Below are 25,604 nucleotides of genomic sequence, written 5' to 3' on the forward strand. Positions count from 1 at the left end.
GGCCCAAGGTGCCAGGCGGCCGGCAGGGCTCTGGATCGGTGGTGTGAGCAGTTAGTTAGTAGTACCCCAAGCGTAGGGAAGAGAGGCACGACCCGTCACCTTGGGTGCGTTTTCGATGAAAGTAAACTTTATTAAAATAACGTCGTAAGTACTGTTTAACTGAACTGATGATTAATTAGAAGCATTTAAAGTCTGGATACTATATAAAGAAATCCAGATACCTGGTTACGACGGGTACTTTTGTTCCACTGAAATGTCATTATAATAACTGTAACCAAACCTTAGTTTTCATTAGCCCCAGGACACTCCGCTGCGCTCCCGGCAGAGCCCTGGACCCTCCTCGCACGGGGCTGCTGCAGGATTCCCGACTGTCCCTCTGCTCCAAGGACTGTCAGGTTCTCTCCTGACCAGTGCTCTGAGAACCACCAGCCGGCCTGTAGCTGGTACTCCTGCCTCTCCAGTTCCGGGCTTATACCGAGAGTTCTTTGTGTAGATTAGTGAAAGATCATCTTTTATCTAGTTGGGTTTTCTAGCCTAGCCCTGCTGAAGGTAAGTGCGGTTTTCCCCCCTTTATTTTGAAAAGTGGGCCAAGACTCGTCTTTCCTCTAATTGCTTCTTATGGCTTCAGAGTTCTTCCACCTCCATGCCAGTAACAGAAAGCATTTGCCTCTTTCCAGAAGTGACTTGCTGTCCTGTTGAGTCTCCAGTCTGATAGAGTCTTTGGATGGATTAACTCATTGCTTTATTTCTCACACTGGCTCTGTCCATCCTTTTTTTAAATTTTATTTTTGGGTGCGTTGGGTCTTCGTCGCTGTGCACGGGCTTTCTCTAGTTGCGGCGAGCAGGGGCTACTCTTCTTTGCAGCTCACAGGCTTAGTTGCTCTGCGGCATGTGGGATCTTCCTGGACCAGGGCTCGAACCCCTGTCGCCTGTGCTGGCAGGCGGATTCTTAACCACTGCGCCACCAGGGAAGTCCCTGTCCGTCCTTCCACGCCTAGTTTTTCTTGGCGTATTTCTTAAACGTCTTTATTTAGTCTCAAAAGAATATAGACAGAGCTATCTGTTCAACAGAATCGGAAACCTAGGTGCGTCTCTGCCGTGAGCCGGCAGCCCCCATCCCCAGGCGCTGTCTCTGGCCAGAGGGTAGGGATTTACGAATGCGGGAGCCTCCCCGAGAGCCAGCCAGACGCCGGGGAACTCTCCTCCAGCAGGGTCTGGATTTTTGACTAGACTCTGCTGGCCCCCGGGTCCCTGATGGGAGTCTCTCGGTTTCCTCGTACCTCGGCATTCCGGTCTCTAAAGTGGACTTTTCCAACCACCTTGGGTCAGGACTTGGCAGCAAGCTGGCTGATTTCCTGTTTTGGCAGATGTCTTAAATCCTGCAAATAGTCCAGCTGGGTCTGAACTGGCTTTGAGGGGAGCCCGAGGCTGCAGAAAAGGCTCGCTTTCGCCTCCGCCTGTCCAGCCACCTGAGGCCTGTGGCCTGTCCCTGCCCACCCAGCGTCCGGTGCTGCCGCCCCTGGGTCTACCCACCCGGGTTTTGACTCCTGGTTCCGAGAGCACACCTCCCGTTCCTAGAGCCGGGCCCCCTGAGGAGGCTGGGCTAGCCCTGTTCCCTCCTGCGCCGCAGGAACAGCGTCTCGGCCTGCTCTCCACGCAGCGGGAACAGGCTTTCCGTGCCTTCCGGGGGCGGGCTGCGTGGCCGAGACTTGTCTTCGAAACAGCTGGGTGCAGAAATTATAGCTTCCTGGTGACGATCGGCTCCACTTTGCATGGTAACGCAACATGTTCCTAATGACTGAATTGTTTATTTAATAGAGAAATCACAACCATTTGGAAGTTTAAATATAGCCTCCAGAAAGCCAGCGAGCTCAGCTCCTGGTGGCTGCGTGGCGCCAGCCCCGGCCCCAGCCCCAGCCCTGCGCCGAACGAAGCCTCAGCGATGGCTTGAGAAAAATCTTGAACGTCACTAACCCTGTTGTCTCTGCTGGTGAGTCTCCCCTTAGTTGTGCATAGAAGAAACTGGTTACGTGCAAGGCAGAAACTCTACTTGCAGGTTCTGAGTCAGATGGGGAGGTTCAGAGGTGCACTCTGCCCCACCCCTGGAGGCCCCCTGACCCGGAGCCCTGGGGACTGGCCAGGATGGATCCAGGGATGGTCTCTTGGGGACTGAACTAGAGACTGTCCAAATCGCACTTGGAGCCAGCCCGCCCCTAGGACCTTCCAAGCAAAGCTGCCCTTTTCCTGTTTTTGTTTCTTTTAATTTTTTTTATTTTAGTGGGTTGTTAGGGCACCATCTCAGGCTTTGTGAAAAACCCAGGGCTCTGTCGTGCTGGGGAGTTTTTAGACCAGAAGCCATATTCCTTAAATGGCCTGAGAACTCACCATCCTCTCTCCCCACAGGCCGACCACCCGTAGCTCAGGCCACCAATAAAGACTGGGAGACAGAGAACAGTGTACAAGAGTTTATTTAATTGATATCTGAATTTAGTTCTATCATGTGGGGCCCATGTTACAAGTTCCATTACAAGTTCCATCTGGGTCCATTACAACTCTAACCAAAAAAAAAAAAGAAAAAAAAGAAAAACTTAAAAAATCCACAACTTTCTCCATGTCATTAAATATATTCATATATAATAACCATAATATATTAGTATGCATTGGAGAGGAACACCGACCCAAACAATATGTCATGGTCACAACTAAACATGTACAATTCTGAGTGAACAGAACTCCGAACGTAGGAGGGAGTCGGGGGGAGGACGGGAGGTGCCCTGGGGAGGGGGGCTGGCTTGGTTCTGGCGGGCCAAGGCCCCACGAGCACACATCCCGATACCCCTAGGGTATGGCCTGGCTGTGGCCATGAACCGTGGCCCGGTAACCCCATCCATGGGTCTGGTTTGTCCACTCTCCAGTCGTCCTTTGAGTATTGAAACCCTAACATTTTTCCGTTTCTTAAAGGGACCATCTCCCGATCCCTCAGGGGCTCCTTGATTTCAGTCTCATTCCCACCTGGGGCAACCCCAAGCCAGTCTGTGCCCATTTCCTGCAGCTACTGTGGAGGCAGAGTGCCAGGCGGGCGCGAGGGGCCTCCCACTACCCAGGACCTGAGGATGCTGGCTCAGGACAGAAGCCCCAGCCTGCAGGTGAGTCCAGGGGCGGGCCCCCCTCCGCCCCACTTCCCTCTGCCCCAATAGCATGTGTGTCAGAAACGCAGGGACCCTGCTGTCAGGGGCTCCAGACCACCCAGCAGGTAAGAACCCAGCAGGTAAGAAAGTGGGCAACCTGGAAATTTTTTTTTTCCTAAAAAGACTATTCTGGTATGTTTTTCTTCAAACACCTACAATATCACAACTCTGGTTAATACACTCTTCAAAATCTAGTTCCATTTTATATCCTTTCCTAACTGTACAAGCCGGAGCACCTCAATTCCTATTTCCATCTCCTCCCGGGGAGGGGGGGCGAGGGGAGGAATTCCTATTTCCATCTCCTCCCGGGGAGGGGGGGCGAGGGGTGCTTTCCCAAGGATGGGTCCTCACCCCCAATTGGTGGCTGGATTCAGAGGAGCAGTGGGCTGGCTCTGGCTGGATCCGTGAAGTGGGGAGGGCAGCCTGTGAGGACTGATACCCCAACAGCGTCCTCACCCCACGCTGGCTGATCTGGTCACCCTGGCATTCCCTAACATTTCCTAGAGACCAAGCTACGTTGCTCTCGGGGTGGCGAGCCGGAGGGCGAGGCTGGAGGCTGGTTGAATTTAAAGCAAGATGCAGTGCTGCTTGGCAGGCCGCTGGCTCCAGCGCCTGAGGGGCCTCAGAGACGACCAGTGCAGGTCCCTGATGATGGGGGCTGAGCATCGGGCCCACTCAGGTGGGAGGTGGTGAGGCTGCCGTGGCCCTTCTGGGCGGAGGGCAGAGAAGCCGGGCCAGTATGAATAGACGCCGGGTAACTGGGCAGGGCCTCTGCAGGCCTGTGGGCCAACTAAGTGCACTCGGACAACCCTGGGTAGCGTTGGAGGGCCAACTGCGTGGACTGGTCCCTACGCTCCCAGCCTTGGGCTTGGATTCAGGCAAGGCAGATACCCCTTCCCTGGGCAGTTCTGTCTTCCCCCTGCCCCTGGGGGCATCTCTGGAATCCCTCCAAACACCCCCAGGCAGCCTTTCTCCCTCCACCTTAGGGTCAGCCACGGCCTGCCTGCCCGCCATCTGGGGCTTCCAGGGGCTGCCCCGGGGTCAGTTTACACCCGGCCTCACCCACGGCCCTGGCTGCCACCTCTGAAGATGTAACCGTGCCCATCCCTGCCCCCACTTCCTGATCTCTGTGCTCCAGGCCTTATGCCATCACCAGGGCCAGCATCTCAGGGGTGACTCACCCAAAAGCACCCCCTGTGGCCTGCGAGGGAACCGCGGAGGGTCAGACAGCCCGGCTCTGCCACTCATCTGCACGGGGACACTGGGGGTGAGAACCCGTCTCTCAGGGCTGCTACGAAGCTAACAGGAGCTCCCAAGGCTAAAGTGCCTGGCACAGGGCGGGTGCGCGGTAAACGGCAGGGGCGATGGGGGCCGAAGCAGGGAAGCCAGACCACGGGGCCCGAGCATCATCCTTGGTGTGACCCCTCTGAGCGGCCAGACTCCAGCAGGGAAGATGAAACCCAATTCCTGACAGAGGAGCCGGGCCTCGACTGCAGTGTGCGGCCAGTGCAGCGGGCGCCCCCAGGCGACAGGCCATCTTCGGGGGCCACCAGAAAGGAGTGGGCAAGGTGCTGCCGGGCAGTACCAGGACAGCCAGGTAGGCAGCCCCGGCGGGCGGCCCCAGCAGGCTTCCCCAGCTTAGCGGCCTCTGTCCCTACTCTGGGGGAGCCAGGAGTGAGGGCCGCAGCAGGCACTGGCCACGGCTGCCTCGGCCCCCGCGCCCTAGCGGTTCTGCCCCTGCCAGCCCGCGGCTCGGGCACGCCAGCCCCCTCCCCGCCGGGCGCAACGGCCTTGCTCCAGGCCCTGCCCAGCTGTGGACACTGCTCGGGGCCTTGTGGGAGCTGAGGTCATCACACAATAGTGTCACTGCCGTAAACCCCGCCCGTGCCCCTTCCCCGGAAAATGTCATGAAGGGACCGCTTCCAGCTTGCCAGAAAGGAGGCTCTCTGGGAGGTTTCGCGTGCGCGATGCCGCCTCCGTCAGGCACCTCCGCGGGCTTCTCAGGGGTGGCCCTGGGCCCACCCGTCGGCTGGGCGGGGGCTTCCCAGCCCGGGGGGACCGAGGCGGCGCGGTGGAGACCACAGGCCGCCCGGGGAAGGCTGCTGGGACAGGCTCCTGCCGCCCCCCCCCCCCGCATGCCCCCAGGGCCCCTGCACAGGGGGCCCCAGTTGTCACAAGCAGGGCTCCCGTGGGAATTCCCGAAGAAGGGTGTGGCTTTTTTGGGGGGAGGGGGATGGGGGGTGGCCAGGCGGTGGGCCTGGGGGGTTCACAGTTCTCCTCGTGTGCTCTTCTCTACCCATCGCTGTGGGCCACCTGCGCGCTGCTGCGCCCGCCTGCCCCGGCCCCCCTCCCGGCCCCGGGGGGAGCGCCTCTCTGCCCTGGAGGGGAACCCGTGAGGTAGCTAAATCTCGTCCTCAATCCGCCGGGGCCCGGGGCGCGCGAGGAGTGGGGCGGGGCTGGGGGCGGGGCCGCCGAGGGCCCCGCGCCGGCCCCGCCCCCACCCTCCCCCCAGCTGGAAAAGCCCTCACGGGCGAAGTCCACGCCGCCGCGGTGGCGGGGCGCCCGCTCCCGCTCGCCGGCCCCGGCGCCCAGCCCGCCCGGCGCGCCGCTGCCCCCCCCCCCCCGCACCCGCCGCGCTAGGCCTTCTTGCACTTGCCCTTCTTCTCGCGCTGCTGGAACTTGCGCAGCCGCCGCGCCCACGTGTCCCGCCACTGGATCACCAGGCTGCTCTTGTCCGCCACGATGCCGCTCTGGTCGGGCGAGTCCTCCGCGTTGCCCAGCAGTAGGTACTTCTTGAGGGGCTTGATTTTGGGGCACTTGCAGGCGATGTCCCGCGAGCGGATCCACAGATTCTGGTCACCGCGGCGGATGCGGCTGGTGCCCTGCTTGTACACGGAGATGATGTTCACCGTAAACTTCCACCAGTCCCCTGCCTTGTCCGCCTTCAGGATGTGGATCTGGACGGCTGCAAGGAAGCACAGGCAGGAGGGTGGGCCACGGGTGCCGCCTGGACCCCGAGCTCCTGCGACCAGGAGGGCCAGGGATGGGGCAGCCTGTTTGATGGAGAAGGGAAAGAAGACCCGGAGCAGTGAAGTGACTGCATGGGGTACCCGACTAGGAGTGGGTGTGTGGTGGCAAAGCTGATACTGGGGCCAAGGCCGCTGTTCCAGGAAGCCGTATGTCCTGTGTTTTAGGTGCCACCCGGCACTGTCTTTGGGGACAAGCCCCTTTAGGGTCCAGGAAGGTGCTGTAGGTTCTTACCACATCCCCAGAACTCTGGGCAGAATCCAGCTGCCGGGGTAGGTGCCCTCCATGAGCATAGCACTGGCCACTCGGCACAGGCTCCGGGGAACCTCCTCAGGTGGCACCCCCTGGGCATTTCCAAAGGCCCCGTCACTTAACATCAAGCCTCATGACACCCCTAGACATACAGCCTTGCCCTTGACCCAATCTCAGAAAACCAGAATGGGGTCTCAGTGCCCAGGTGCAGTGCACGCTCAACAGCCCTTCGGGGTGGCTGCCGCTCTCCTCCGGAGTCCAGGGCCCTGTGCTGCCCGCCTCCCATCCCTGCCAGACTGCCTCGTCTCCCTGGCCTCCTGATCCTCCCCCAGTCCTCAGGCCCTTCCCCTCCCTTTCAATTCTCTGCTCCTCCTTCCCTGAGTAGAAGGGGTTCTCAAGCTGGAGCAGGCATCAGAAACTTCTGGAGGGCTCGTCAAACACATGGCTGGCCTCACCCCAATTTCCTATTCCATAGATGTGGACTGGGGCCCAGGACCGCACACCTCACACATTCCCAGATGCTGTGGGTCCAGGGAACACACTTTGAGAATCAGTGCTCTAGTAAACGTTAACAGGTGTTCTTTCTGCAGGATATTAAGAGATACTTCATAAAAGGAGGACATACTTTTTTAAGGGGGGGGATTTTGCTCAAATATGTGAAAATACTGGCTTAAACAAAGGAAGTCGCCTTAGTGCAGGACTTTTCTGAGCCTTTAATCTACAAAGCGTGTGCAGACACGCGTGTGTTTGCTTCCCAAACAACTGACTGCAGGACCCTTTGGCTGGTGCATCTCAAGGCACCAGAGCCCCATGGAGCCTACCTGGGGAACTTCTGGTGGTGGTGGTGATGGTGGGAGAGAGACACAACCATTCCAGGGGTAAGTGCAGAGGTCTCTGCTGTACTAACCCCCGTCCGAGGGAAACTTGGACTCCTTCCCCCCCCGTCAGAACATGGCGCCTTCCCCTTGCCACCACGTCCGGTATACCCCTGGACAGGCTGAAGAATCTGGACCTGAGCCCGCCTGAGAAAGGAGCTTGTCTCCCCAGATTACAGGTGAAGGGACCGAAATAAGGTGCGCTCCAGCCACGAGGACATGTCCCCAGGGAATGCCATGAGGTAATCACCTGCCCACTTCGCTCTGGGCACTGGGCCCACCCACAGCTTGGCCTGGCTGGCCTCTCTCAAGGTCTCCCCAGGCCCTCCCCGTTCCCCTCCTGTGCCCACACTTAGCCCCGGGGTGATGGGAAGGGGCAGGGACGGCTGGGCCCTCCACCGAACGCCCTCTGACTCATCCTTCTGGGCGAGGGAACTGGTGCATTTTCCCATATTTTCATTTCAGCTGTTCCTGGGCATCCTCAACTTTGCACTCCAGTCTGAGGGCTCCAAAGAATGGCTGCCATGGCAACCGTTTCCATGTTTCTGTCACCAAGGGACTCAACACTCAGTGTGAACTCTGAGGTGGGGGTGGGGAGCCCTCCAGCCTGGAGAAGTGGCTGGGCTCTGTATGTGTTTGACTGCGCAGACAGAGGTCACCGTGGCAACTGCGTGCCCCTCAGCTAAGCAAACGGGGAGCCGTCCCCAGCATCCCCGAGAGCCCCGGTTTCCTCTCCTTGGGACTGAGCTGAATACAGAATGAGCCTCCCCCAGGATGCAGCTGTTTGCCTGTGCGGGACCTCAGACCCCCGGCCCAGCCACAGTGTCCCCCCAGCCAGGGTGGGCTGGGGTGGCCAACAAGGATGCTGCAGAAGGCACCTCTGGTGAGAACGTGGCTTTGATCACATGTTGGTGTTAAGAGCTGAACTGTGTATCTCCCCCCCACACCCCGCCGGCAAAATTAATACATTGAAGTCCTAACCCCCAGTGCCTCAGAATGTGGCAGTATTTGGAGATAATTACCTCTTAACGCCTTTAAGAGGAAGTTATAAAGGGTGGGCCCTAATCCAATATGACTGGAGTCCTCCTAAGAAGAGATTAGGACAGACACGCACCGAGGGACGACCACGTGAAGACACAGCAAGAAGACGGCCGCCTACGAGCCCAGCAGAGAGGCCTCAGAGGAAACCAACCCTGACGACACCTTGATCCAGTACTTCCAAACTCCCAAACTGGGAGAAAGTGAGTTTCTGTTGTTTGAGCCCCTCAGTCTAGGGTACTTTGTTCTGGCCGCGTGAGCAAACTCGTGTCACTGGAATCAGAGACTCGGGGTCTTGGGCCTCAGCTCAGGGCCAGGTGGGAAGGCAGAGCTGGTGAGGCCAGAGAGCTCTCTGGACAAGCTCAGGCCCCGGGCTGGCCCCCAGAGGCCCTTCTCCCTCCCCAGCCCAAGGGGGACCCACCTAGCACTGAGGACGCAGCCCGGAGGGGGATCTGGCCCTGGACACCTTGCTGTCCTCAAGCATCCAGGGGCCGAAGCAGTGGACACAGGTCGATGGGGACGAAGCACGGGTCCTTGTCGTCCTCCCACCCCAGCAGCGCCCTGGCAGCGGGCTGGGACGGCACGGGGCCGGGGGCAGGGGCGGGTGGTGGTAGATTCATGGGATTATGCTGGAAAAAGGCCACATTTCCGCTGCCCTTGGCAACGCCTCTGCATATTACACAGCCCACCAAGTATGAGCTGCACACACAGTGCGCAGGCCAAGTCCCCGCAGTGTACACACGGCTGAAAATACTCGAAATACACATTGAAACTGTGACCTCAGGCAGACCCACTCGGCCCCCTCGGGGAGCACGCAGGGCTCGGCTGCCACCTCTGATCCCTGCTGCCTGGGAGCCAGGAATGACCGGGGTCTCCTGGGGGCCTGTGGCACCGCCCAACCGGGGTTGCGGGGGGCACTTGGTGCAGCGGCCGTGGACCCATGGTCCCCGAGGGTGTGCCCCTTACACCCACACGACGCTCACTCCAGGCCAACGACCCTCAGTCCTAAGTCCCCATCCCTGCACCGCTGTCCTAAACTGGCCTCACAGGGAGGATCCCCCATCCCTCATTCAGAAACGAGGCAGATGAGACGACCCTCAGAAGGACAAACGGTGAGATCAGACCATATCAGACCGAGCGGTAAGAGGCGTGCCGAGACCCCCCCACAGGAAGAGGGAGGGTCCCAGCACAAAGCCACCGGGGCCAGACTCTGAAGCGCAGACAAGGGACTGGCCGGGAGGGGAGGCTGCCCCCGCCTGCTGGTGCCGGGGCCCCGCACTCAGGATGAACATCCCCGTCTCAGGTCCACACCTACATGCCTGCCCGCCCTCCCTCTGAGCCCTGCGCACCCAAACACTGAGAGCTCAGGATGGAGCGGGCGCCCAAGGAAAGCAAGGGGCGCGCGCAGCCTCCAGAGAGCGAGAGGAGTCAGCCCCTGGACCCCACGGGCCAGGCTGGGTCCCTGGGCTGCCAGTTTCCGTAGGAAAACCTTCCTGCAGCGGGCCCCGGGGCTCCGGCGAAGCTGCAGACAGCCCCGAGCAGCTGCCCCCCTCAGCAAGTCCGGGGCTCACGGGAAGGCCTCCTGTGCCAGGAGCCCTCCTCGGCCACCAGGGCAGGGCCGTGGGGACTGATCTCCCCTGCTCGCCCTCCAGCCAGCCTCCTGGCTACTAGGGGCACGCACCTCTCCAACCCTAGGCAGAGGCCTGGCCCTCGAGGGCGAGCCGTGACTCCAAGGGGGAGAGGGGGGGACAGAGGGCCAGGCCCCGGGGGCCAGCAAGAACGGCCTGTGCCCACACCGGGCTGGTCCTGGCCACGGGGCGGGGGGCGGGGAGGCAGGCCGCAGGCCACAGCCAGCCCGGGGGGTCCTCTCAGCCCCATTCGTGGCTCAGCCCGAGGCCCCCGTGTGTCCTTCCGTAGGCGCAGACCTCTGGCCATCCTTCCCGGGGTGCCTCAACCTCCACTGAGTCCCAGCGCCGGCAGAGGCAAGCTGAGAAGTGGGGCACTCCAGGGCCCAAAGGGGGCCACACGGCCCCATGGCAGCCCCCTCCTCAGTCCAGAGCCCCTGTCCTTTCAAATCCTCCCTCCCTCCCCAGCTCCGGCCCAGGAGACCGAGAGTCTGTCAGCTCTGGGCCCTTCGAGGACCTGGCGTTGCCACCACCTTGGACAGTGTGTGACAGGCGGCGGCACTGGGCTGACTGATGCCCACGCCCGCTTGCAGGTCTCGGGGACGTCCTGCCGGGATCAGAGATCCTGGCCAGCCAGGTTCTAGGCCAGCTACTAGGGCAGCGAGGAGTACACAGTTAGCGCACATCCATGGGGCGCAGCCCGAGACGATGACCTGCTGGGTGGGGCCTGGGGCCGTGGCCGAGGCTCAGACCCCGGGGGGATGGGGGGACGGCGTGAGGGGGGCGCCCGTCTCCTCTCCCCTCCAGCTTGGGACACCTCTGCATGGAGGCTTCCTGCCTCCTGGAGGTCTCCCAGATTTATGGGCTGCTCGGCGTGGGTCCCCGGGGGCTTCCCAGCAGCTGCCCCTCCCAAGGAGGCTTGGGTGGTCAGCCGTACCTTCCTGTTGGGCCCGTGCAGCCAGGGAAAGCTTGTCGCCCATCTGCCTCTGAGACAGCAGCCAGGACGAAGTGGGGGAGGACACTAGCCCCACAGAAACCATTAAAACCACGCGGCCCCATAAATCTCCCGGCACGGAAAGCGTGTCATGAGTTGCAGCTGCTTTCATGAAGTGCAGCTCTGACCACATGTTTCCCAGCCCCCTGTGAAGGTCAGAAACGGGCGAGCAGGGCCAAGCCTCGTTCGCGGGGACGCTAACCTGTGGCCGGGGCACGGCAGCCCCGCCCGGTGGAGGGCTGGAGGCGTGCTGTGGTCAGACCCCCCCCCAGTCGGAGTCCTCAGGAACCCTGGGGCTGCCCCGCCCACCAAGGCCCCACCCTCAGACCTTAAGTGCGGACACCCAGCTCGGGGCTGGTGAAGGCTCCCCCTTTCCCTCCTCAGCCTAAGCAGCAATGGTATGCCCCTCTCTCTAAGACCACCAGCAACAGGGGTGGCCTCAGCGTCCCCTGCTGGGTCCCAGTGCTTGGGCTCTGTTCTGGGGAGGGGAGGGGGTGAGGTGCCTGGGACTGATGCCGGGGGCTCCCTGGAGGAGGGGCCCTCAGGAGAGCTGGGAATCAGAGAGCCGGGCTCCGGGGAGGCTACTGGCCCTCTGCCCTAGGAGATGGTCCTGGTCTGACCCTGCCAACACCCCCGGCCCCCAGGCGAGATGCGCTCAGGAGACTGGCTGCCCGGCTTTGCGAGAGGCTCAGGCAGGAGAGTGGAGCTGGGCCCTGCCCTGCCCCAGCGGGGTGCCCTCCTCGTGGAGGCAGGTCTCCCCTGCAGTCAGCCCGAGGGAGAACGCCCCGGGTGCCCCCTCCCAGCCAGAAGCAACCGAAACGGCCCAGGCAACTCCTGATCCGGTGCATGTGCCCACACCCACCATGGGCACGGCCCCAGCTGTCACAGTGCCACCCCGGAGAACGGCCGAGGCTCCCCGCCCTCCCCCGTGGGCCTCACACGCCTCAAGAGATGCCCCACCTCCCACACCTGCCCCCCATGCCGCACGCGCACGCGCACACGCGCACACACACAGCAACGGTGGGGCTGGGGAAGTCCCCCAGGTCGGTTCCCACCATCAGTGGAGTTTGGCCTCTGGAGGAGGACAGGCAAGAGAGTCAGCCTCCCCACCGTGGCCTCAGCCCAGACCCCGCGCCTCCAGGGCTCACATCCTGGCTGCAAGTTCGTACCCACTCCTCAGCGGGGCCCCCACGCAACGGTTCTGCCACAGCCGTCGGCAGCAAACTCTCTACACAGAGCAGCCCCTCCTCCCGCGCTGGGCCGGCACCCAGGACACCGTGCGTGGAGCCCTGTCCTGGAGGGCGGGCGTCCAGCAGCAACTTTGGTCCCCTTGCACCCTCTGAACACGGCACTCGCTCAGCTCCGAAGAGTCAAACCACCCTCAAGGGATGGAAGCTGCTTCCCCAAGAACACCCAGAGAGGGGGCCTCAGGCCTGGAAACAGGGGCCAAAGCAGGATCCTAACCAGAGCCCTGCTGGCGGAGGCGCCCACTCCGGGGGTGACCCTGCGCGAGCCTCTGAAAAGCTGTTCTGACCTCAGGCCAGGCCTGCCTCCCGCAGGTAGCCCAGGCTGCTCAGAGGCGGGGGAACTCTTGGGGCGTCCCCACCTCCTGTCAGCCTGAGCCTCACACAAGCAGGTGAAGCGGCAGGTGTGGGAAGACCCCAGGAATAGCGACGGTACTGGAGTCCTCGTGCCAAAGGCTCTAACCCCGGGAAAGTAGGGTGTCAAGACCCCCGAGATCCATCCCACTGGGGAAAGGTGCCCATCCGAGCCCCACGTGAGTGGGAGAAGTGCTCTGTGATCCTGGAGACAGGTGGCTGGTGAGCGGGGACAAGACAAGTGTTGCCTGTCTGTAGGGGAAGGCGGCCCGTGTCCCCGGGCACCTTGGACAGATCCCCGCCTTCCCCCCCACCCCCGACTTCGAGCCTCGGTGTCCCAGTCTGTGAGATGGGAGAAGACACCTTCCATCAGACAGCCTTCCCTACCCACACCTCCTTTCTAAAAACAGGATGTTCAGAGGAGAGGATGCTCCAGGGAGGGGAACAGACAGGGCCCCAGCAGGTCCCTCTGGGGCCTGGCACCCTGCAGCTGCTGGGGCGGCAGAGGTTGGAGGCCCAGGCTCTGGGCTCCCATCTGTGTCTCCACACAGATGGGGAGGGCTGCGGCCCGTCATCCCCTTCGCGCGGCAGGAGGCCCCGATGGGTGCAGCGCCTTGCGGGCTCAGGGGCCTCTGTCGAGCTGTCACTGGGGCCCCCTGGCCCTCGCTGCCAAACCTGGTGGTCACCCGCATTCTGCGACCTCAGGCTGCCTCATGCTGACCTGGCTCCACATCTGGCCTCCATATGGGGCTGGCACTCTGAGGAGGGAGGTCACATCTGGCTGGGGAAATCGGAGGATCCCCAGGGGGCTGGTGACCCTCGGGGAAGGGTCAGTGAGCCCCTGAAACGCCATGCCACGTGCTGCCGGCTGGGCTGCGTCCCGCTCCCCGGAGCTGGGGACAGTGCTGGGGCAGCCGGCCCCTCCCAGCCATCACCACCAGCTGCCTCCCGGCCCCTGCTAACTGCCCTGAGGGGGACAGCCCCCAGGGTGCCCCTCTACCATCTGCCCACCCCCAGGCCCTGATGTCACGGCCCGCTGCAGACACGGGAGCCGGGCCCCCAGGACGGGGTTGATAACCGGGCCCGTGTTCCCTACTCGAAGGGACTGATCCTGACCAGGAATAGCTATTGACCCCAAGGTCGAGAAAAGGAAGGGCAGGGGGTGTCAAGAGGGGGAGAGGCCACCGTTTGCCTAGAGGCCCCGTGTCCCTGTCCAGGCCTGAGCTGTGAGGCTCTCCCCATCACCCCCGCTCACCTCATCCCGGCCTGAGCAGCCAGACGAGAGCCCACAAGGGCCGTGCCCACCGCCTACACCTGCTCCACGCGAATCCGCGGTCACTCCGCCACCAGCATCGTCTCCACTGCAGGCTCGGCCTCCCCAGCCTCCATCACGGACCCGCCCGTGACCTCCCTCCACCGCACGGGCCGAGCCCCGGCTGAACGGCCACGCCCACCCCGCCACCGTGCCCGACGTCTCGTCTCCGACAGCCCCGCTTGCCCGACGCTCACCCCAACACCGCGGTGACCACGCCTGCTCATCCCCACGGAGACGTCTTTGCAGCTTCTCAGGAGCCAAGAGTCAAGGGTCCCGTGGGGGAACCAGTCCATGAGCCTTCGAGGGGGGCTGCACCCGCTCTGCTGCCCAAGGCCCAGCGCCCTGGCACGGGGGGCAGGCTGGGGGCACAAGAGCCTCAGGCCTCGGAGGCCCCGGCCTGGGCGTGTTCTTGACCTCGTTGAGTCTCAGCATCCCAACGGCAGGAGGAAAAAGCCCTCCCTCACAGGCGTTTCTGAGGATTCGCTAAGGGTGAGAATGAAGGCTGTGAGGTGCCCACCCGGGGCCTGCAGGGCAGGGACAGACACCGGCCTAGCAAGGCCTCTTCTCTGGGGTCTCCACTGTCCCAGGAGGTACAGGGTTCTCGGGGGCGGGGATCCGCTTAGGTCCCCAGGCCCACCTCTGCCGGGGCCCCCAACAAAGCACACGCGTGCACGCATGTGCACACACACAACCTCATGAACCCAGCTCCTCCCCACAGATGCCAACGGAACTTCCGCTTCGAGCTGTATCCTCAGAAACCATCCTTGAGGGAGCGCGGCAGGAATGCTCGAGACAGATCATCTCACGAGAAGCATCCTGATTTTCCATCTGCTGGTGCCAAAATGTCGTTCAGCAGAAGGGGTGACTAATAAACATTTCTGGGAACGAATCCTTTTTCCAAGAACTGGCAAAAGTGAGATGATCTCACCTTTCAGAATGCGAGCTGTCTGTCTCCTCCCGCCTCCCCCCACCGCCCCACTTCTGCACCCAGGGAGGAAGAAGAGACGGGCGGCGGCCCCCGCGCGCCAGCGTGAGCGGGCCGGGCTCTCGGGGGCCGCAGAGTGGCCCCTGCACGCGGACGAGAGCCCGGCTGCCGAGGCCCACAGCAGCGCCTCGCCCAGCCTCCCTGGCCTGCAGCCCTGCCCCCAGCACCTCCACACCCCCTCTTCTCCCGGTTCCCCAGCCTGCTCCTCCCTCTGTGCTCAGACACTTTGCTCCCCCTGCCTGGGAGCCCTGCTTTGCCCCGTGAGCACTGGCTACCTGCGCTCCCTCCTCCAGGAAGCCCTCCCTCTACACCCGCCCTGGAGGAGGGACCAGGCCCCACTCTCGTCCCACCCCAGGCCGGACCCTGGCCACACGCCTCCCGTCCATGCTGTCATTTGTGTGCGCATCTCCCCTCTGATCCCGGAAACTCCTGGAGGGCTGAGCCTGTGTCTCCTCCATCTCTGTAAGCCCAGCACCCGGGACGGGAGGGGGCACGCAGCAGACGCCTAACGAGTGTCCGAGGAGGGACTGGCTGAGGTGGGGACGCGTGTGAGGGGGCGGGACCTCCTGGGACGTGTGTGCGGTGCCCACGCAGAGGGGCCACGGGAGCCGAGGGGAGGTCGCGCGAACACCAGGAGGTGAGTGGGGACCAGACAGTGGAGCCTCCCAAGGAGCACAGGGACCAGCGAAGAGGCAGCGGGGGGAGGGAGGCTGAGGGGCAGGGGCAGGCCGGCCCCTCTTCCACGCGGGCCAGGGGTTAGAAAGTCCACTCCCCACACCAGCCGAGGGGTGTCTCGGCCTGAAGTCATTGCCAGGCCTCGGCCAAGAGTGCACCATCCCTACGGTAAACGCCCCGGGGACGGCGTCACTCTCTACACACCCACCGAGGTTTTGGAGCCCCGGGCTTCTGGGTAGACGCGCCGCGGAGCCCGCCCGCGACTCCGGGAGGGACGCACGCGCTCTGCCTGCGTGGGCGCCGCCGAGCGGATGCGGGCTTCGAGGATGTGCTCACGCGTGCACGCTCATGCACGCACACACACATGCACGCTCAGGCACGCACACACACGCACACACCTACGCATGCCTGCTGGGAGCATTTACGCCAAGGAAGGGCCCCTCTAGGCTAGGTTTTCCTGGAAAGTCGGCAGGAAATGCTAACACGCTAGGAAATAACAAACACCGTCTTCCATGTGCAACTGCCCCGCCCCGAGCCTTCCCACGGGCGCTTCCTCAGCATCTGCAAGGTGAGCCGGAATCCCCTAGAGGGCAACAGAGGACTGAGGTGGGCCCAGGAGAGGGGGGCCGTCAACGACAGCACCACCACGGACCCCTGCCCCTTGGAGATGGCCCGGTGAGGCCACCATCCTCGCCACGTCTAGAAGGACGTCGTGTCCCCTTGATCTCACCACCACGGGACAGATCAGGAAACAGGCCCAGCCTGGTCCAAAGTCACAGAGCAAGTGTGGAATCTGCCCCCGGATTCTGGGGCCAGTGCCCCATTCCCTACGGATGGGACTGGAACAGCTACCCTTCCCTGTCCCGGGGTCTCCCCAGAGCAGAGAGACAAGGCGGCTCGGCCCCGAGGCCTCCCCCCACCTACTGGGCCCTGTCTCACCAGGAACACGGGCAGGACCAGCAGACCCCAAGCCAGCCGGGGTGATTCCTTGCCCCTGCTCCCCACGGCCTCCCGCCCACTGGCCACCGCCCGGCTCAGCGGAGACCCAGACCCAGGCCCTCCCGCTGTACAACACCAAGACTCCTGAGCTGGCCTCAGAGGAGGAAAGGGGCCCGGGGCCTGCTCTTCACTACCCCCTCCCCCACCAGGTTCTAATTAGCAGCTTCTAGAACGTCCAAGTGCCCTGGCTGTAAAGTGAAGGAAATGTGTTTCCTAATTGGCTCCCTGCCGGGGTGTCAGTCAGAGAGCAGGGATTATGCGGCCCCTGCAGCCTCCCTCCCGGCCTTCCTGGGCCCGCCGGCTCCCTTCGCCATCCTCGCTCACCTGCCCCAGGTCTGCTCAGGCGTGGAAGGCACACCTCCACTCACACCTCATCCAGGGGCCCAGCAGGATGCGAGGAAGATTCTCCACAAGGTCCGTGGACCCCGGTGGGAGATCTGGCCTCCGGCCTCAGAGCAAGGCCTGCGGCTGCTGCCGGGCTGAGCCCCCGATGCCCCCTGCCCAGCCCCTGTGGGTGCCACTCACTCCTTCCTCCACAAGCCTCTCCCTGCCTGCCCCCACCCTGCTGGGGTCTGCCAAGCCCTGCGCGGAAGGCCCTGTGATCCCCTTCCTGGCATCTCTTTGTCCTGTCTTCTGCCTGAACAGGCAGGCCTAGTTGCTGAGCTGGGGTGGGCTGCTCCCCAACTCTGAGGCAACCCCGAGAGCATCACGGACAGTGCTAGGGACCAGAACGTGCCTCCGAGAGCCTCTGGGAGATGGGCGGGGGCAATGGGCCGGGGGGTCAGTGACGAGGACATCAAAGCTGACGGCACAACAGCTCCGGACCCTGTTGGCGCCCTGCGGGGGCACCCCGCTTCTCCCCTGCACCTGCTCTCCTCAAATCTCACCCCGCAGCAGAAACGTGGACGCCTGGGCGGTGTGCTGGTAGCAGCGCAGGGCCAGGAGCTGGGGGGGAAGGTGGCGTGAAGCCGCCATGAAGTCTGGGAAGGTGGGCATGCCGGGCTGCTTCTCAGCCCTCTTGATTTTGGGACACATGGGGCCCTGGGGATAAACGTGATGGGGGAGGGGCGGCCAGGGAGGCCGGGCCTCTGCTGGGCAAGTCACCACAGCCAGCTGGGCCAGGGGCCGTACCTAGGACACCAGCTTCCCTCGGATAATCCAGGATGGAGTCAGGCAGCAGAGGACAAGAGGAGGCCAGAGGCCGAGCCCCCTGCGCCACCGCCCTTGTTCCCTGGGGGGCCCATAGCGGGGGCAGGGCTCAGGGGGGCCCCTCTGGGAATATAACAAGAGGGGGCCCGGCCCCCTCCTGCAGAAAGAGGGACCTGCCTGCTGCTGGGGGTGGGTGGAGACAGGAGAGCTCAGAGGGGGCCGAAGTGTCCCCCACAACCTCAGGGGTAGGGGAGGCAGAATTCAACGGAGGAAAACAAGTCAGAGAGAGCAAAACGAGTCCCACGGAACCAGGAGGCAGACGGAGCCATTGGGTAACTGTAAACAAAGGTGCTACCTTCCCTTTCTTCACGGAAAGAGCAGGAACGGGGGTAGGGGAGCTGCAGTCAACACCTCACACAAAGTCTGCGCGGCGCCCCTCCTCCCAGGCCCCTTCCCCAGCGTCTGCAGAGGATGCTTCAAGACCCAATTCAAACCACCCTCCCCCCAGGCGGCCCACCTGTTCCTTCCCCACCCCCCCCACCCCCACCCCAGCTCTGCGGGGGAAGGGAGCAGCGGTGGCAGAGTGACAGGCCCAGGGCTCTCCTCTGTCACCCTGGCTCTCTGGGCCTGGACAGCCTCGATGGGCCCCCAGCCCTAAGCCTGGGACACTGCACGACCCTTGGGTCCTCCCACCCTTGTCCCACCCGAGTCCCACCTCCCGTCCCTGGCAGACGCTGACGGTCCCAGGCCAGGAGCATGGACCACACAAGCCTAATCCAATGCCACCTGGGGCCTCTGGGGGCTGCTGTCACCCTGGGTCAGAGACAACACTTCCTTTATCTTTACACCAGCTCGACGTTTGCTTTCAAAATCAAAGTTGGTTTTCCCGTGAAAGTCAGGAGTTTCTGCACCGCCTTGGGATGCAAGCACTTAAAAGAGGCTTTTTAGGAATTCATCGTGGACCCAGAGGGCTCCGGGATGGGATGCCCACGGCCTGGCCGCTTCGGAACTGACACGCCAAACCCACCGGCCGCTCCGACCCCATCCTGAGGGGAGTGCAGCTGGATCGCGATGTCTGGCCAGCCCAGGCCCCCAGCAGGCCGGACACTCAGGGCCCAGAAACCACAAAGCCAGATCCTCACCGCGCGGTGCAGGGCTGGCGACGCGGATTCAGAGAAGGGGCGCAGGGGTCCCCACCCCCAGTGCCAGGGTGGACGGCGCCCGGGGAGACTGGGGGACGGACTGGACACCCTCTTCCCAGGAAGGGAGCCTGAGGCCTCCGGTGACAGGGACTCTCTGCAGCCCCCCAGCTCCCGCTGAAAAAGGCCCTCAGGGATCGCGAGGCTGTGTTCACACGTCACAGTTACCAGCGAGCCGCTTTAAATGCAGATTCTCGACCCAGCTCCACCTGGTGGAGTCAACCCTCGGAAGGAGCTGGCTTCTGCAATCGGCATTTTAAACACACCACGGAAGCGCCCTCCCTTTCTCCAATGCCCGGAGGACCTCTCTTCGAGCTACAGAGCCTCAGGCTGAATGCCCATGAGTACGGACGAGGGCACCGAAGACCAGAGAGGTAAAGTGACTGGCCTACAGCCACACGGCCCCTCAGGGGCAGAGAGAAGCCTGGGAATCCCAGGCTTGTCAGGCCCCACTGGCCAGGATGCCTCCCTGCAGGGCCAGGGGGAGAACCCTGCCCACACGCCTATGACCCCTCACACCACCTGCCGCCAAGGGGGAAGAGCTGGGACATTCCTGGGCGTGGGACCCATCCCACTCGGCTCCCGTCGGGTCCCAGGGACTCTGTGAGCAACACCCACGCAGGGCCACCTGCGCCCCAACCCCAGCCCCTCGCTGGTCACGTGGTGCCCTCCCCTCCCCTCCCCCTCCCCAGACAAGGGGCTCTCACTCACCGTAGTCCTTCTTGCAGTATTTTTTCATGTTAATCTTCAGCTTCCCTTTGGAGGCCTTGCAGTACGAATCACAGTCTGCAGGGTAGGGGAGAGCACAGACAAAACCTAATTAGGCGGGCGAAGAATAGGCTGCCAGGCCAGGTGGGAGGCCACCTCCCTAAATACCCAGCGGCCTGTGATACCCAAGGGGCCAGGCCGCGCGGGCGGCCATTCAGGGCGTCCTGGCCTCGAGAGGCGCTGGGACAAAGGGCCCCCGCCTGACCACCCCCGCCGGCCCCCCGGCCTCCGTGAGGGACTCTGGGGGCTCCCGTATTGTGCCACCCAGGGCTTTGGAGCGCCACACAAATTCCCCCTGTTCTTAAGATGCACCCGGAGCCTGATTAAAGCCAATAGAGGCCTCATTGTCACCCCGCACCCCGGGTCTGTGTCAGGCGCTGGCTTCCGTGGCGAGCAGCCTCTGGTTGGGGTCAGGCCCCAACAAAAGAGGTCACAGAGGAAATTAGCAGCCCATGAAGCATTAGAAAACCCCTTTGGTGTCCACTCTACTGGAGTGTGCAAATAAAATGCCCCACGAAGAAGAGTTCAGTTCTAATGGGCCCTACTGCTGAGAGGCAGGGCCGCCGGGCCCGCGTCTGCCGGGTATCAGTTCGGGGACGTCCCAGTGCGAGCCGGGCAGGATGTGTGACGCCCTGGGGCCTGCCTCCCCTGGGGGTGGCCTCTGTCGGCCCAGCAGATGCAAACCTCCAACGCCGGTCCCCCCGGGCCGCCTCCCTGCCAGCTCTTCCTTCTCTTCAGATAAGGTGATGCAAGTCCTTTGCCATATCTGTGTTCACACGTCAGCTTTTGGCGTGACGGCCAGCCCACGACAGAGGCCCCATAAATCACTCCAGCCCGCCCTGCACCACCACTCAACATGCTGGCTCTCACTGAATTCTCACAACCGTTCTTTGATCTGCGGGCATTATTCCCATTCTACAGACGAGGAAACAGAGGCCGCCTGCCCAGTGCGTCCCAGACAGCTAGCAAGTGGCGAGGCTGGGCCTTGCACTCGAGTCTGAGATGCCAAGATCACTGTACTCGTGATTATGCTACGCTGAGTCTCGGTAAACACCGATGGGTTCTCCCTCGATAAGCACGAGGCGTTCAGCTCAGAGCTGGGGACGCACAACGCCTGGCATTCCAGCAACTCCCAGACTGCCGGCACGGAGAAGAGGCCAGGCCAGCCCCGGGGCTGCGGAGGGCCCAGCCTGTCCTAGGAGTAGTGACGGTGCAAACGGGCTGGGTGTGTGTCCTGGCAAGGGGACACACACACACACAGACACACAGACACACACAGACACAGACACACACAGACACACAGACACACAGACACACACACACACACACACACACACACACACACACACACACACACACACACACACACACACACACACACACACACACACACACACACACACACACACACGACTGCTCCAGGAGCAGGGGCCAGCCCCCCATCCTGCAAAGGGGAAAACCAAGGCCAGGGTGGGGGTGAGGAGTGGTCTGTGTGGGAGTACAGGACAAGGCCAGGGCAGGAGGCCGCCTGTCCCCCCAAACCATCACTCAGATCTGCAGGGAATATTCAGAGATCACCCCAGAGTCAGCCTCTGGCCCATGGGAGGCGGCTGCCTCCTTCAAGGTCCTATCTAAAGCTGAGACAGCTCCATCCTGTTGCCCTGGGAGCCGCAGGCCTGGCAGCCCTCTGCTGCCCCCCGAGCCAGCTTCCTGGGGCACCCCACTAGGAACCAGTCTCCGGAAGTGGGGAAGAACAGCCCCCCGTCCTGCCCCCAGGGGTCAGAGTCCTTGGACCTCTCCCCCCCACACCCGGATGCCCTGCCTGGGGGCAATGGAGTCCACAGTACCAGCCCCTCCTGCCAGCTGGTGGCTTACTGGAGTCAGGACCTCGTGGAAGGCAGGGCTGGGGCATCCAGGGAGAGCAGCCTGGATTCCACTGGGGCCAAGCCCGAGGGGTCGACACACGAGGTGACAGTGAGTGGAGTGGCCCAAACCCACAGGCAGTGGCACCGCCCCCCACTCCCCTGCCCCGCACGGCACTGCACACTTCACTGCTGGGAACGGCCGCTCTCGGCCACATCTCTGCCACCCCAGGGGCAGATGGCGCTCACGGCAAAGCCACTACGGGGGCTGAACGCAGGCCGTACCTAAGTCCTGGCGTCCCCCAGCAAGCTGGCGGGGATCCCTGCCTGCTGTCTTCCACTAGGGACAGAACTAGAATGCCAGTGGTGCCGGTGACGTCACTGCAGGGACGGCCTTGAACTCACTCTCATCGCTTTCTCGTTATTTTTCCTTTTGGCCCTCGTCAGTACTTGCATTCCGGTCAATCACCTGCCCTGTCTCCTCTGCGGTGTGGAGACTCAGCCCTGGAGAGAGCCCCTAAGAGCACGTCAGCTCCTCCAAGCCTCCAGGCAGCCCTGTAAGCAAGGCACCGTGATTCCCATCCTCAGACAGGACAGCAGAGCTGACAAAGGTGCCAGGCCCAAGTGCACTGTGGGCTGGAGGGGAGGCGGCCCCTGGGAGGACCGGGCCCTGCACCTCCAGCCCTCCCTTCCCTCTCCATCACTCCCTCCTAGCAGCGTCCACAGCTCTTCCTTTCAGAGCCAAGTATCCACCTGGGCCAGAAACCATCCCCGAATGCGTGGCATCCATCACTGCCCGGTTAGATCCAGCTCCGGACCCCATGTGACAATCACAGTTGCCCCCATGAATACCAAGTCTGCCCCTCAATAATGAGCGCCACTCACAGGGCACTGAAGAGGCGTGTGGCACTGCTCTCAACCCTGCCCGTGCTCCTCACGGCCTGGCTCCCAACCCAGGCTTCTGGAATGACCCAGAAGCATTCTGATTTCACTGGTTTAGGGGGCAGCCTGCGTGTCCAGATGTTTAAAGTTCCCCAGGTGAGTTTAATGTGCAACCAGGCTCAGAACCACTGTCTGAGCCAACTGTAGTCGTAGGAGGTGGAGACAGTCTCTGCACCCAAGACTCGTATGGAGGACCCAGGCTGGCAGAGGAAAGGCTCTGAGGGGTGACTGCTGACTCAAACTGGGGTCACAGGGCAACCTCCAGCCGCTCGTCCTTGCGGGAAATGGTACCAGCCTCGACATGTGCACATCTACAGCTGTATTCGGTTTGTTGTGGTGGGTGGTTATTTTTTATGTGGGTCTTACGTCTTTCCTTTCTGTCAGCCAGCAATTCTCATCAGGTCAGTGTGCTTGCTGTAAACTGTCCCCTCTCCCTTCCAATTTGCTGATTCTGATTTAGTTGTGAGCTAGGAAAACAGAAAGACTAAGGTTATTCGAACTGTAGGTAAAGCATGGGTCAACAGGCCTGGAATGAGAGACTGAACTGCTCCTTCAGGGCACGGACACCATGGCAGCTCTCTGGCTGCGTGCTGACTCTTTGGGTGTATTCCAGAGAACTGAGGTCACTGGACAAGAGGTCCCTGGATAAGGAAAGTGTTCCTGAATTTTCATCTGTCATCAAACACACACACAGCTACGGAGGCTGCCTCCAGATGGACCAAACGCAGCTTTAAAATGCATCTCTGACTCCTTCAGAATGGCATCTACTTGCAGCTACCCACGTTTCCTCTCCTTGTTTTGTTCCAAAATAGCTATACAGACAATGAAAAAAAAAAAAAAGAAAATTCACCCTAATGCCAAAAACTAAACTGACAGATGACCCAACGCTGGAATCTGGGAGCAATCTCTATTAATTAAAGGCAGATGATGGTAGAACAAGCAAAACCTGTCCAGGTCTTACCTCAGGACAGAGCTCTTTGTCTGATGAACAGAAAAATCCTGGAAAAAAAAAAGGGAAGATGACAGGGAGACAACAACCGGAGAAAGAATGGGCAGGAAGTGGGTGGGGGCCCCAGGGTGGAGCCAGATCCGGAGAAGGGAGGCTTAAGGAAGGGGATGGATGGACGGGAAGGACTGTGTTTGCAGTGGGTACATGAACTCACGTTTTTATCTAAATGACTGATGCAGAGAACAAGGAAGTCAGGCAGTGGAGACAGAAGGACACCACCTCCACAGAGCAGAAGCGGATTGAGGAGAAAGGCTGGGAGGGATTAGGAACTGCAGAGGGAGCTGGATGCATTCCCTTGCCATCCAGCTTGGGGCTGGAGTGGGAATCCAGCTGTCACACTAGGCCAGGGATCTGCAAATCTTTCTGCAAAGTCCCAAACAGTAAATATTTCAGGCTTTGCAGGCCATACGGTCTCTGTCTCAACTATTCAAACTGTCGCCGTAGCTCAAAAACAGCCGTAGACGATATGAAACTGAATGGGTGTGTCAGGCTCAAAAAAAATTCTAAAAAGACACAGCCTCTATGAAGTAGGAGAGAAAAAGCCATATGGGAAAACGAGGCCGAGCTGAAAAGGCCACGTGATGATACAAAAAGGGTGACACACGAAAGAAAGAAGAGCTGGAAAAACCTAAATCTAAAAGCCTAGGAGCACAATTAAAATCGACTTTGGAAGCAGTCAAGAGAAATAATACTGTAGAAAACAGATTCAGAAACATGAGAGTAAACTGGAGAGATTCTCACAAAATTTAGAGGAAAAGGATAAAGACGTGGAAACTGTGAAAGAGAAATGATAGGGATAGAAGAGGGAAAGTGGAGAGATGGCATATAATTGGGAGAAAACTGCAGCAGAGACCAAAGATAGGATCCCTCAGCTGAAGGCCAACCTATGTATGAAGGAAAGGATGAGCTGAATTTTTGGAAAAAATCAAGGATAAAAGACCAACACACCCACGTACATCTTTGCAAAACATATGAAATACCAGGATGAGGAAAAAATCGATTCAGATTTAAAATCAACAAGCAGCTGGCCAGATGACAATGGAGCAGTGTCTATAGGTTGTGAGGAGAGAAAACTTTGAGATCCAAGATTTTTATACCTAGCTAGACTGTCTTCTATATATGAAGGTCACAGTAAACCAAAGACATTCTCTAGTGTGTAAGCTTTCAACCATGTATCCTTTTTGAGACGAACACTGGAGAATGTTTTCCAACCAACTATGAAATGGATCAAAAATAAGAATGTAAGAGGGGAAAGTCATGGAATGAACACACTGGTGATGAGCACGGAAACCAGCGGACATAGAGGTTTCCAATTTGGTTCTAAGAGTGAAGGCAAAGATCAAAATAATTTTAAAATGTTTGAAAGGGAGCATCAGACAATGTATAGGTATGTATAAATAAGTATACAAATTTAACCTGCAACTTTAAATGATATTAAAAAAAACTGAGAACGAGGCGGGGAATACTTTTGTCTTAAGTAAGCAGAACACAAAAGATGCCATTTGATGCTTGACTCTGATAAATAAGAGCTATTAGATCCAACAGTGCTTTTGAAAAACCCAAAGATAACCACAAAACACCAGAGAAGAGAAGAAACAGGGTAGAGGCAACTGGGATAAATTCAAATCACAGAAGAGCCACGATCTCAAAGCAAAACAATGAATGTAAATGGATTCAACACCTCTACTGAAAAACTGATTGTAAAATATTAGACTGTTTAAGAGAGACAACGAAATAAAGCAAGTTTTTAAAAGCTTACAACTTTTAAAGAAGTTTTAAGTTTGTCACTAGGTGACAAAGAAGTTCAAAAGTAATAAAAAAAATTTGTGTGGAATAACGTTTTATTGAAACACATTATGCAAAAAACTGTGAGAAAGACAAAAAGGAACAGACAGAAACACATAACCAGTAAAAGAATGCTAAATTAATTCCAAGGAGCTAAAATTACACAGGCCACATTTCCTGACCACAGTGTAATAAATATTATTATTAAACAAAAGGGAATGAAAATAAATGAAGTGCATTCAATTCTAGAATTTAGAAAATAAGGGAAATAAAACCCAAAGAAAGCAGGAAGAAAGAATTAATAACAGGAGAAGAAATT

At 60.2% G+C, this 25,604-nt stretch overlaps 1 protein-coding gene and 1 long non-coding RNA gene across 4 annotated transcripts in view; one reads left to right on the forward strand and one right to left on the reverse strand.

The window, feature by feature from the left end:
* The first annotated feature begins 3,509 nt into the window (after positions 1-3,509).
* On the forward strand, positions 3,510-8,328 carry LOC132511869 (uncharacterized). Of its 2 annotated transcripts, XR_009537771.1 has the most exons (3): positions 3,510-4,785; positions 7,240-7,584; positions 7,808-8,328. It is a non-coding gene; the product is annotated as an uncharacterized LOC132511869 (long non-coding RNA). The 2 variants fall into 2 exon arrangements; XR_009537770.1 differs by lacking the exon at positions 3,510-4,785 and having other exon boundaries at positions 5,764-7,584.
* Positions 5,762-25,604, reverse strand: part of NTN1 (netrin 1) — a 200,439-nt gene continuing 180,596 nt past the window's right edge. For both annotated transcript variants that reach the window (XM_060135640.1, XM_060135639.1), the window contains exons 6-7: positions 19,631-19,705; positions 5,762-6,153 (exon numbers count right to left, since the gene is read on the reverse strand). In XM_060135640.1, the coding sequence (XP_059991623.1) occupies positions 5,825-6,153; positions 19,631-19,705 (404 nt within the window). In that variant the 3' untranslated portion in view covers positions 5,762-5,824. The remainder of the gene's footprint in view (positions 6,154-19,630; positions 19,706-25,604) is intronic.

Source organism: Lagenorhynchus albirostris, chromosome 20 (assembly GCF_949774975.1).
Source record: "Lagenorhynchus albirostris chromosome 20, mLagAlb1.1, whole genome shotgun sequence".
Classification (NCBI taxonomy): Eukaryota; Metazoa; Chordata; class Mammalia; order Artiodactyla; family Delphinidae; genus Lagenorhynchus; species Lagenorhynchus albirostris.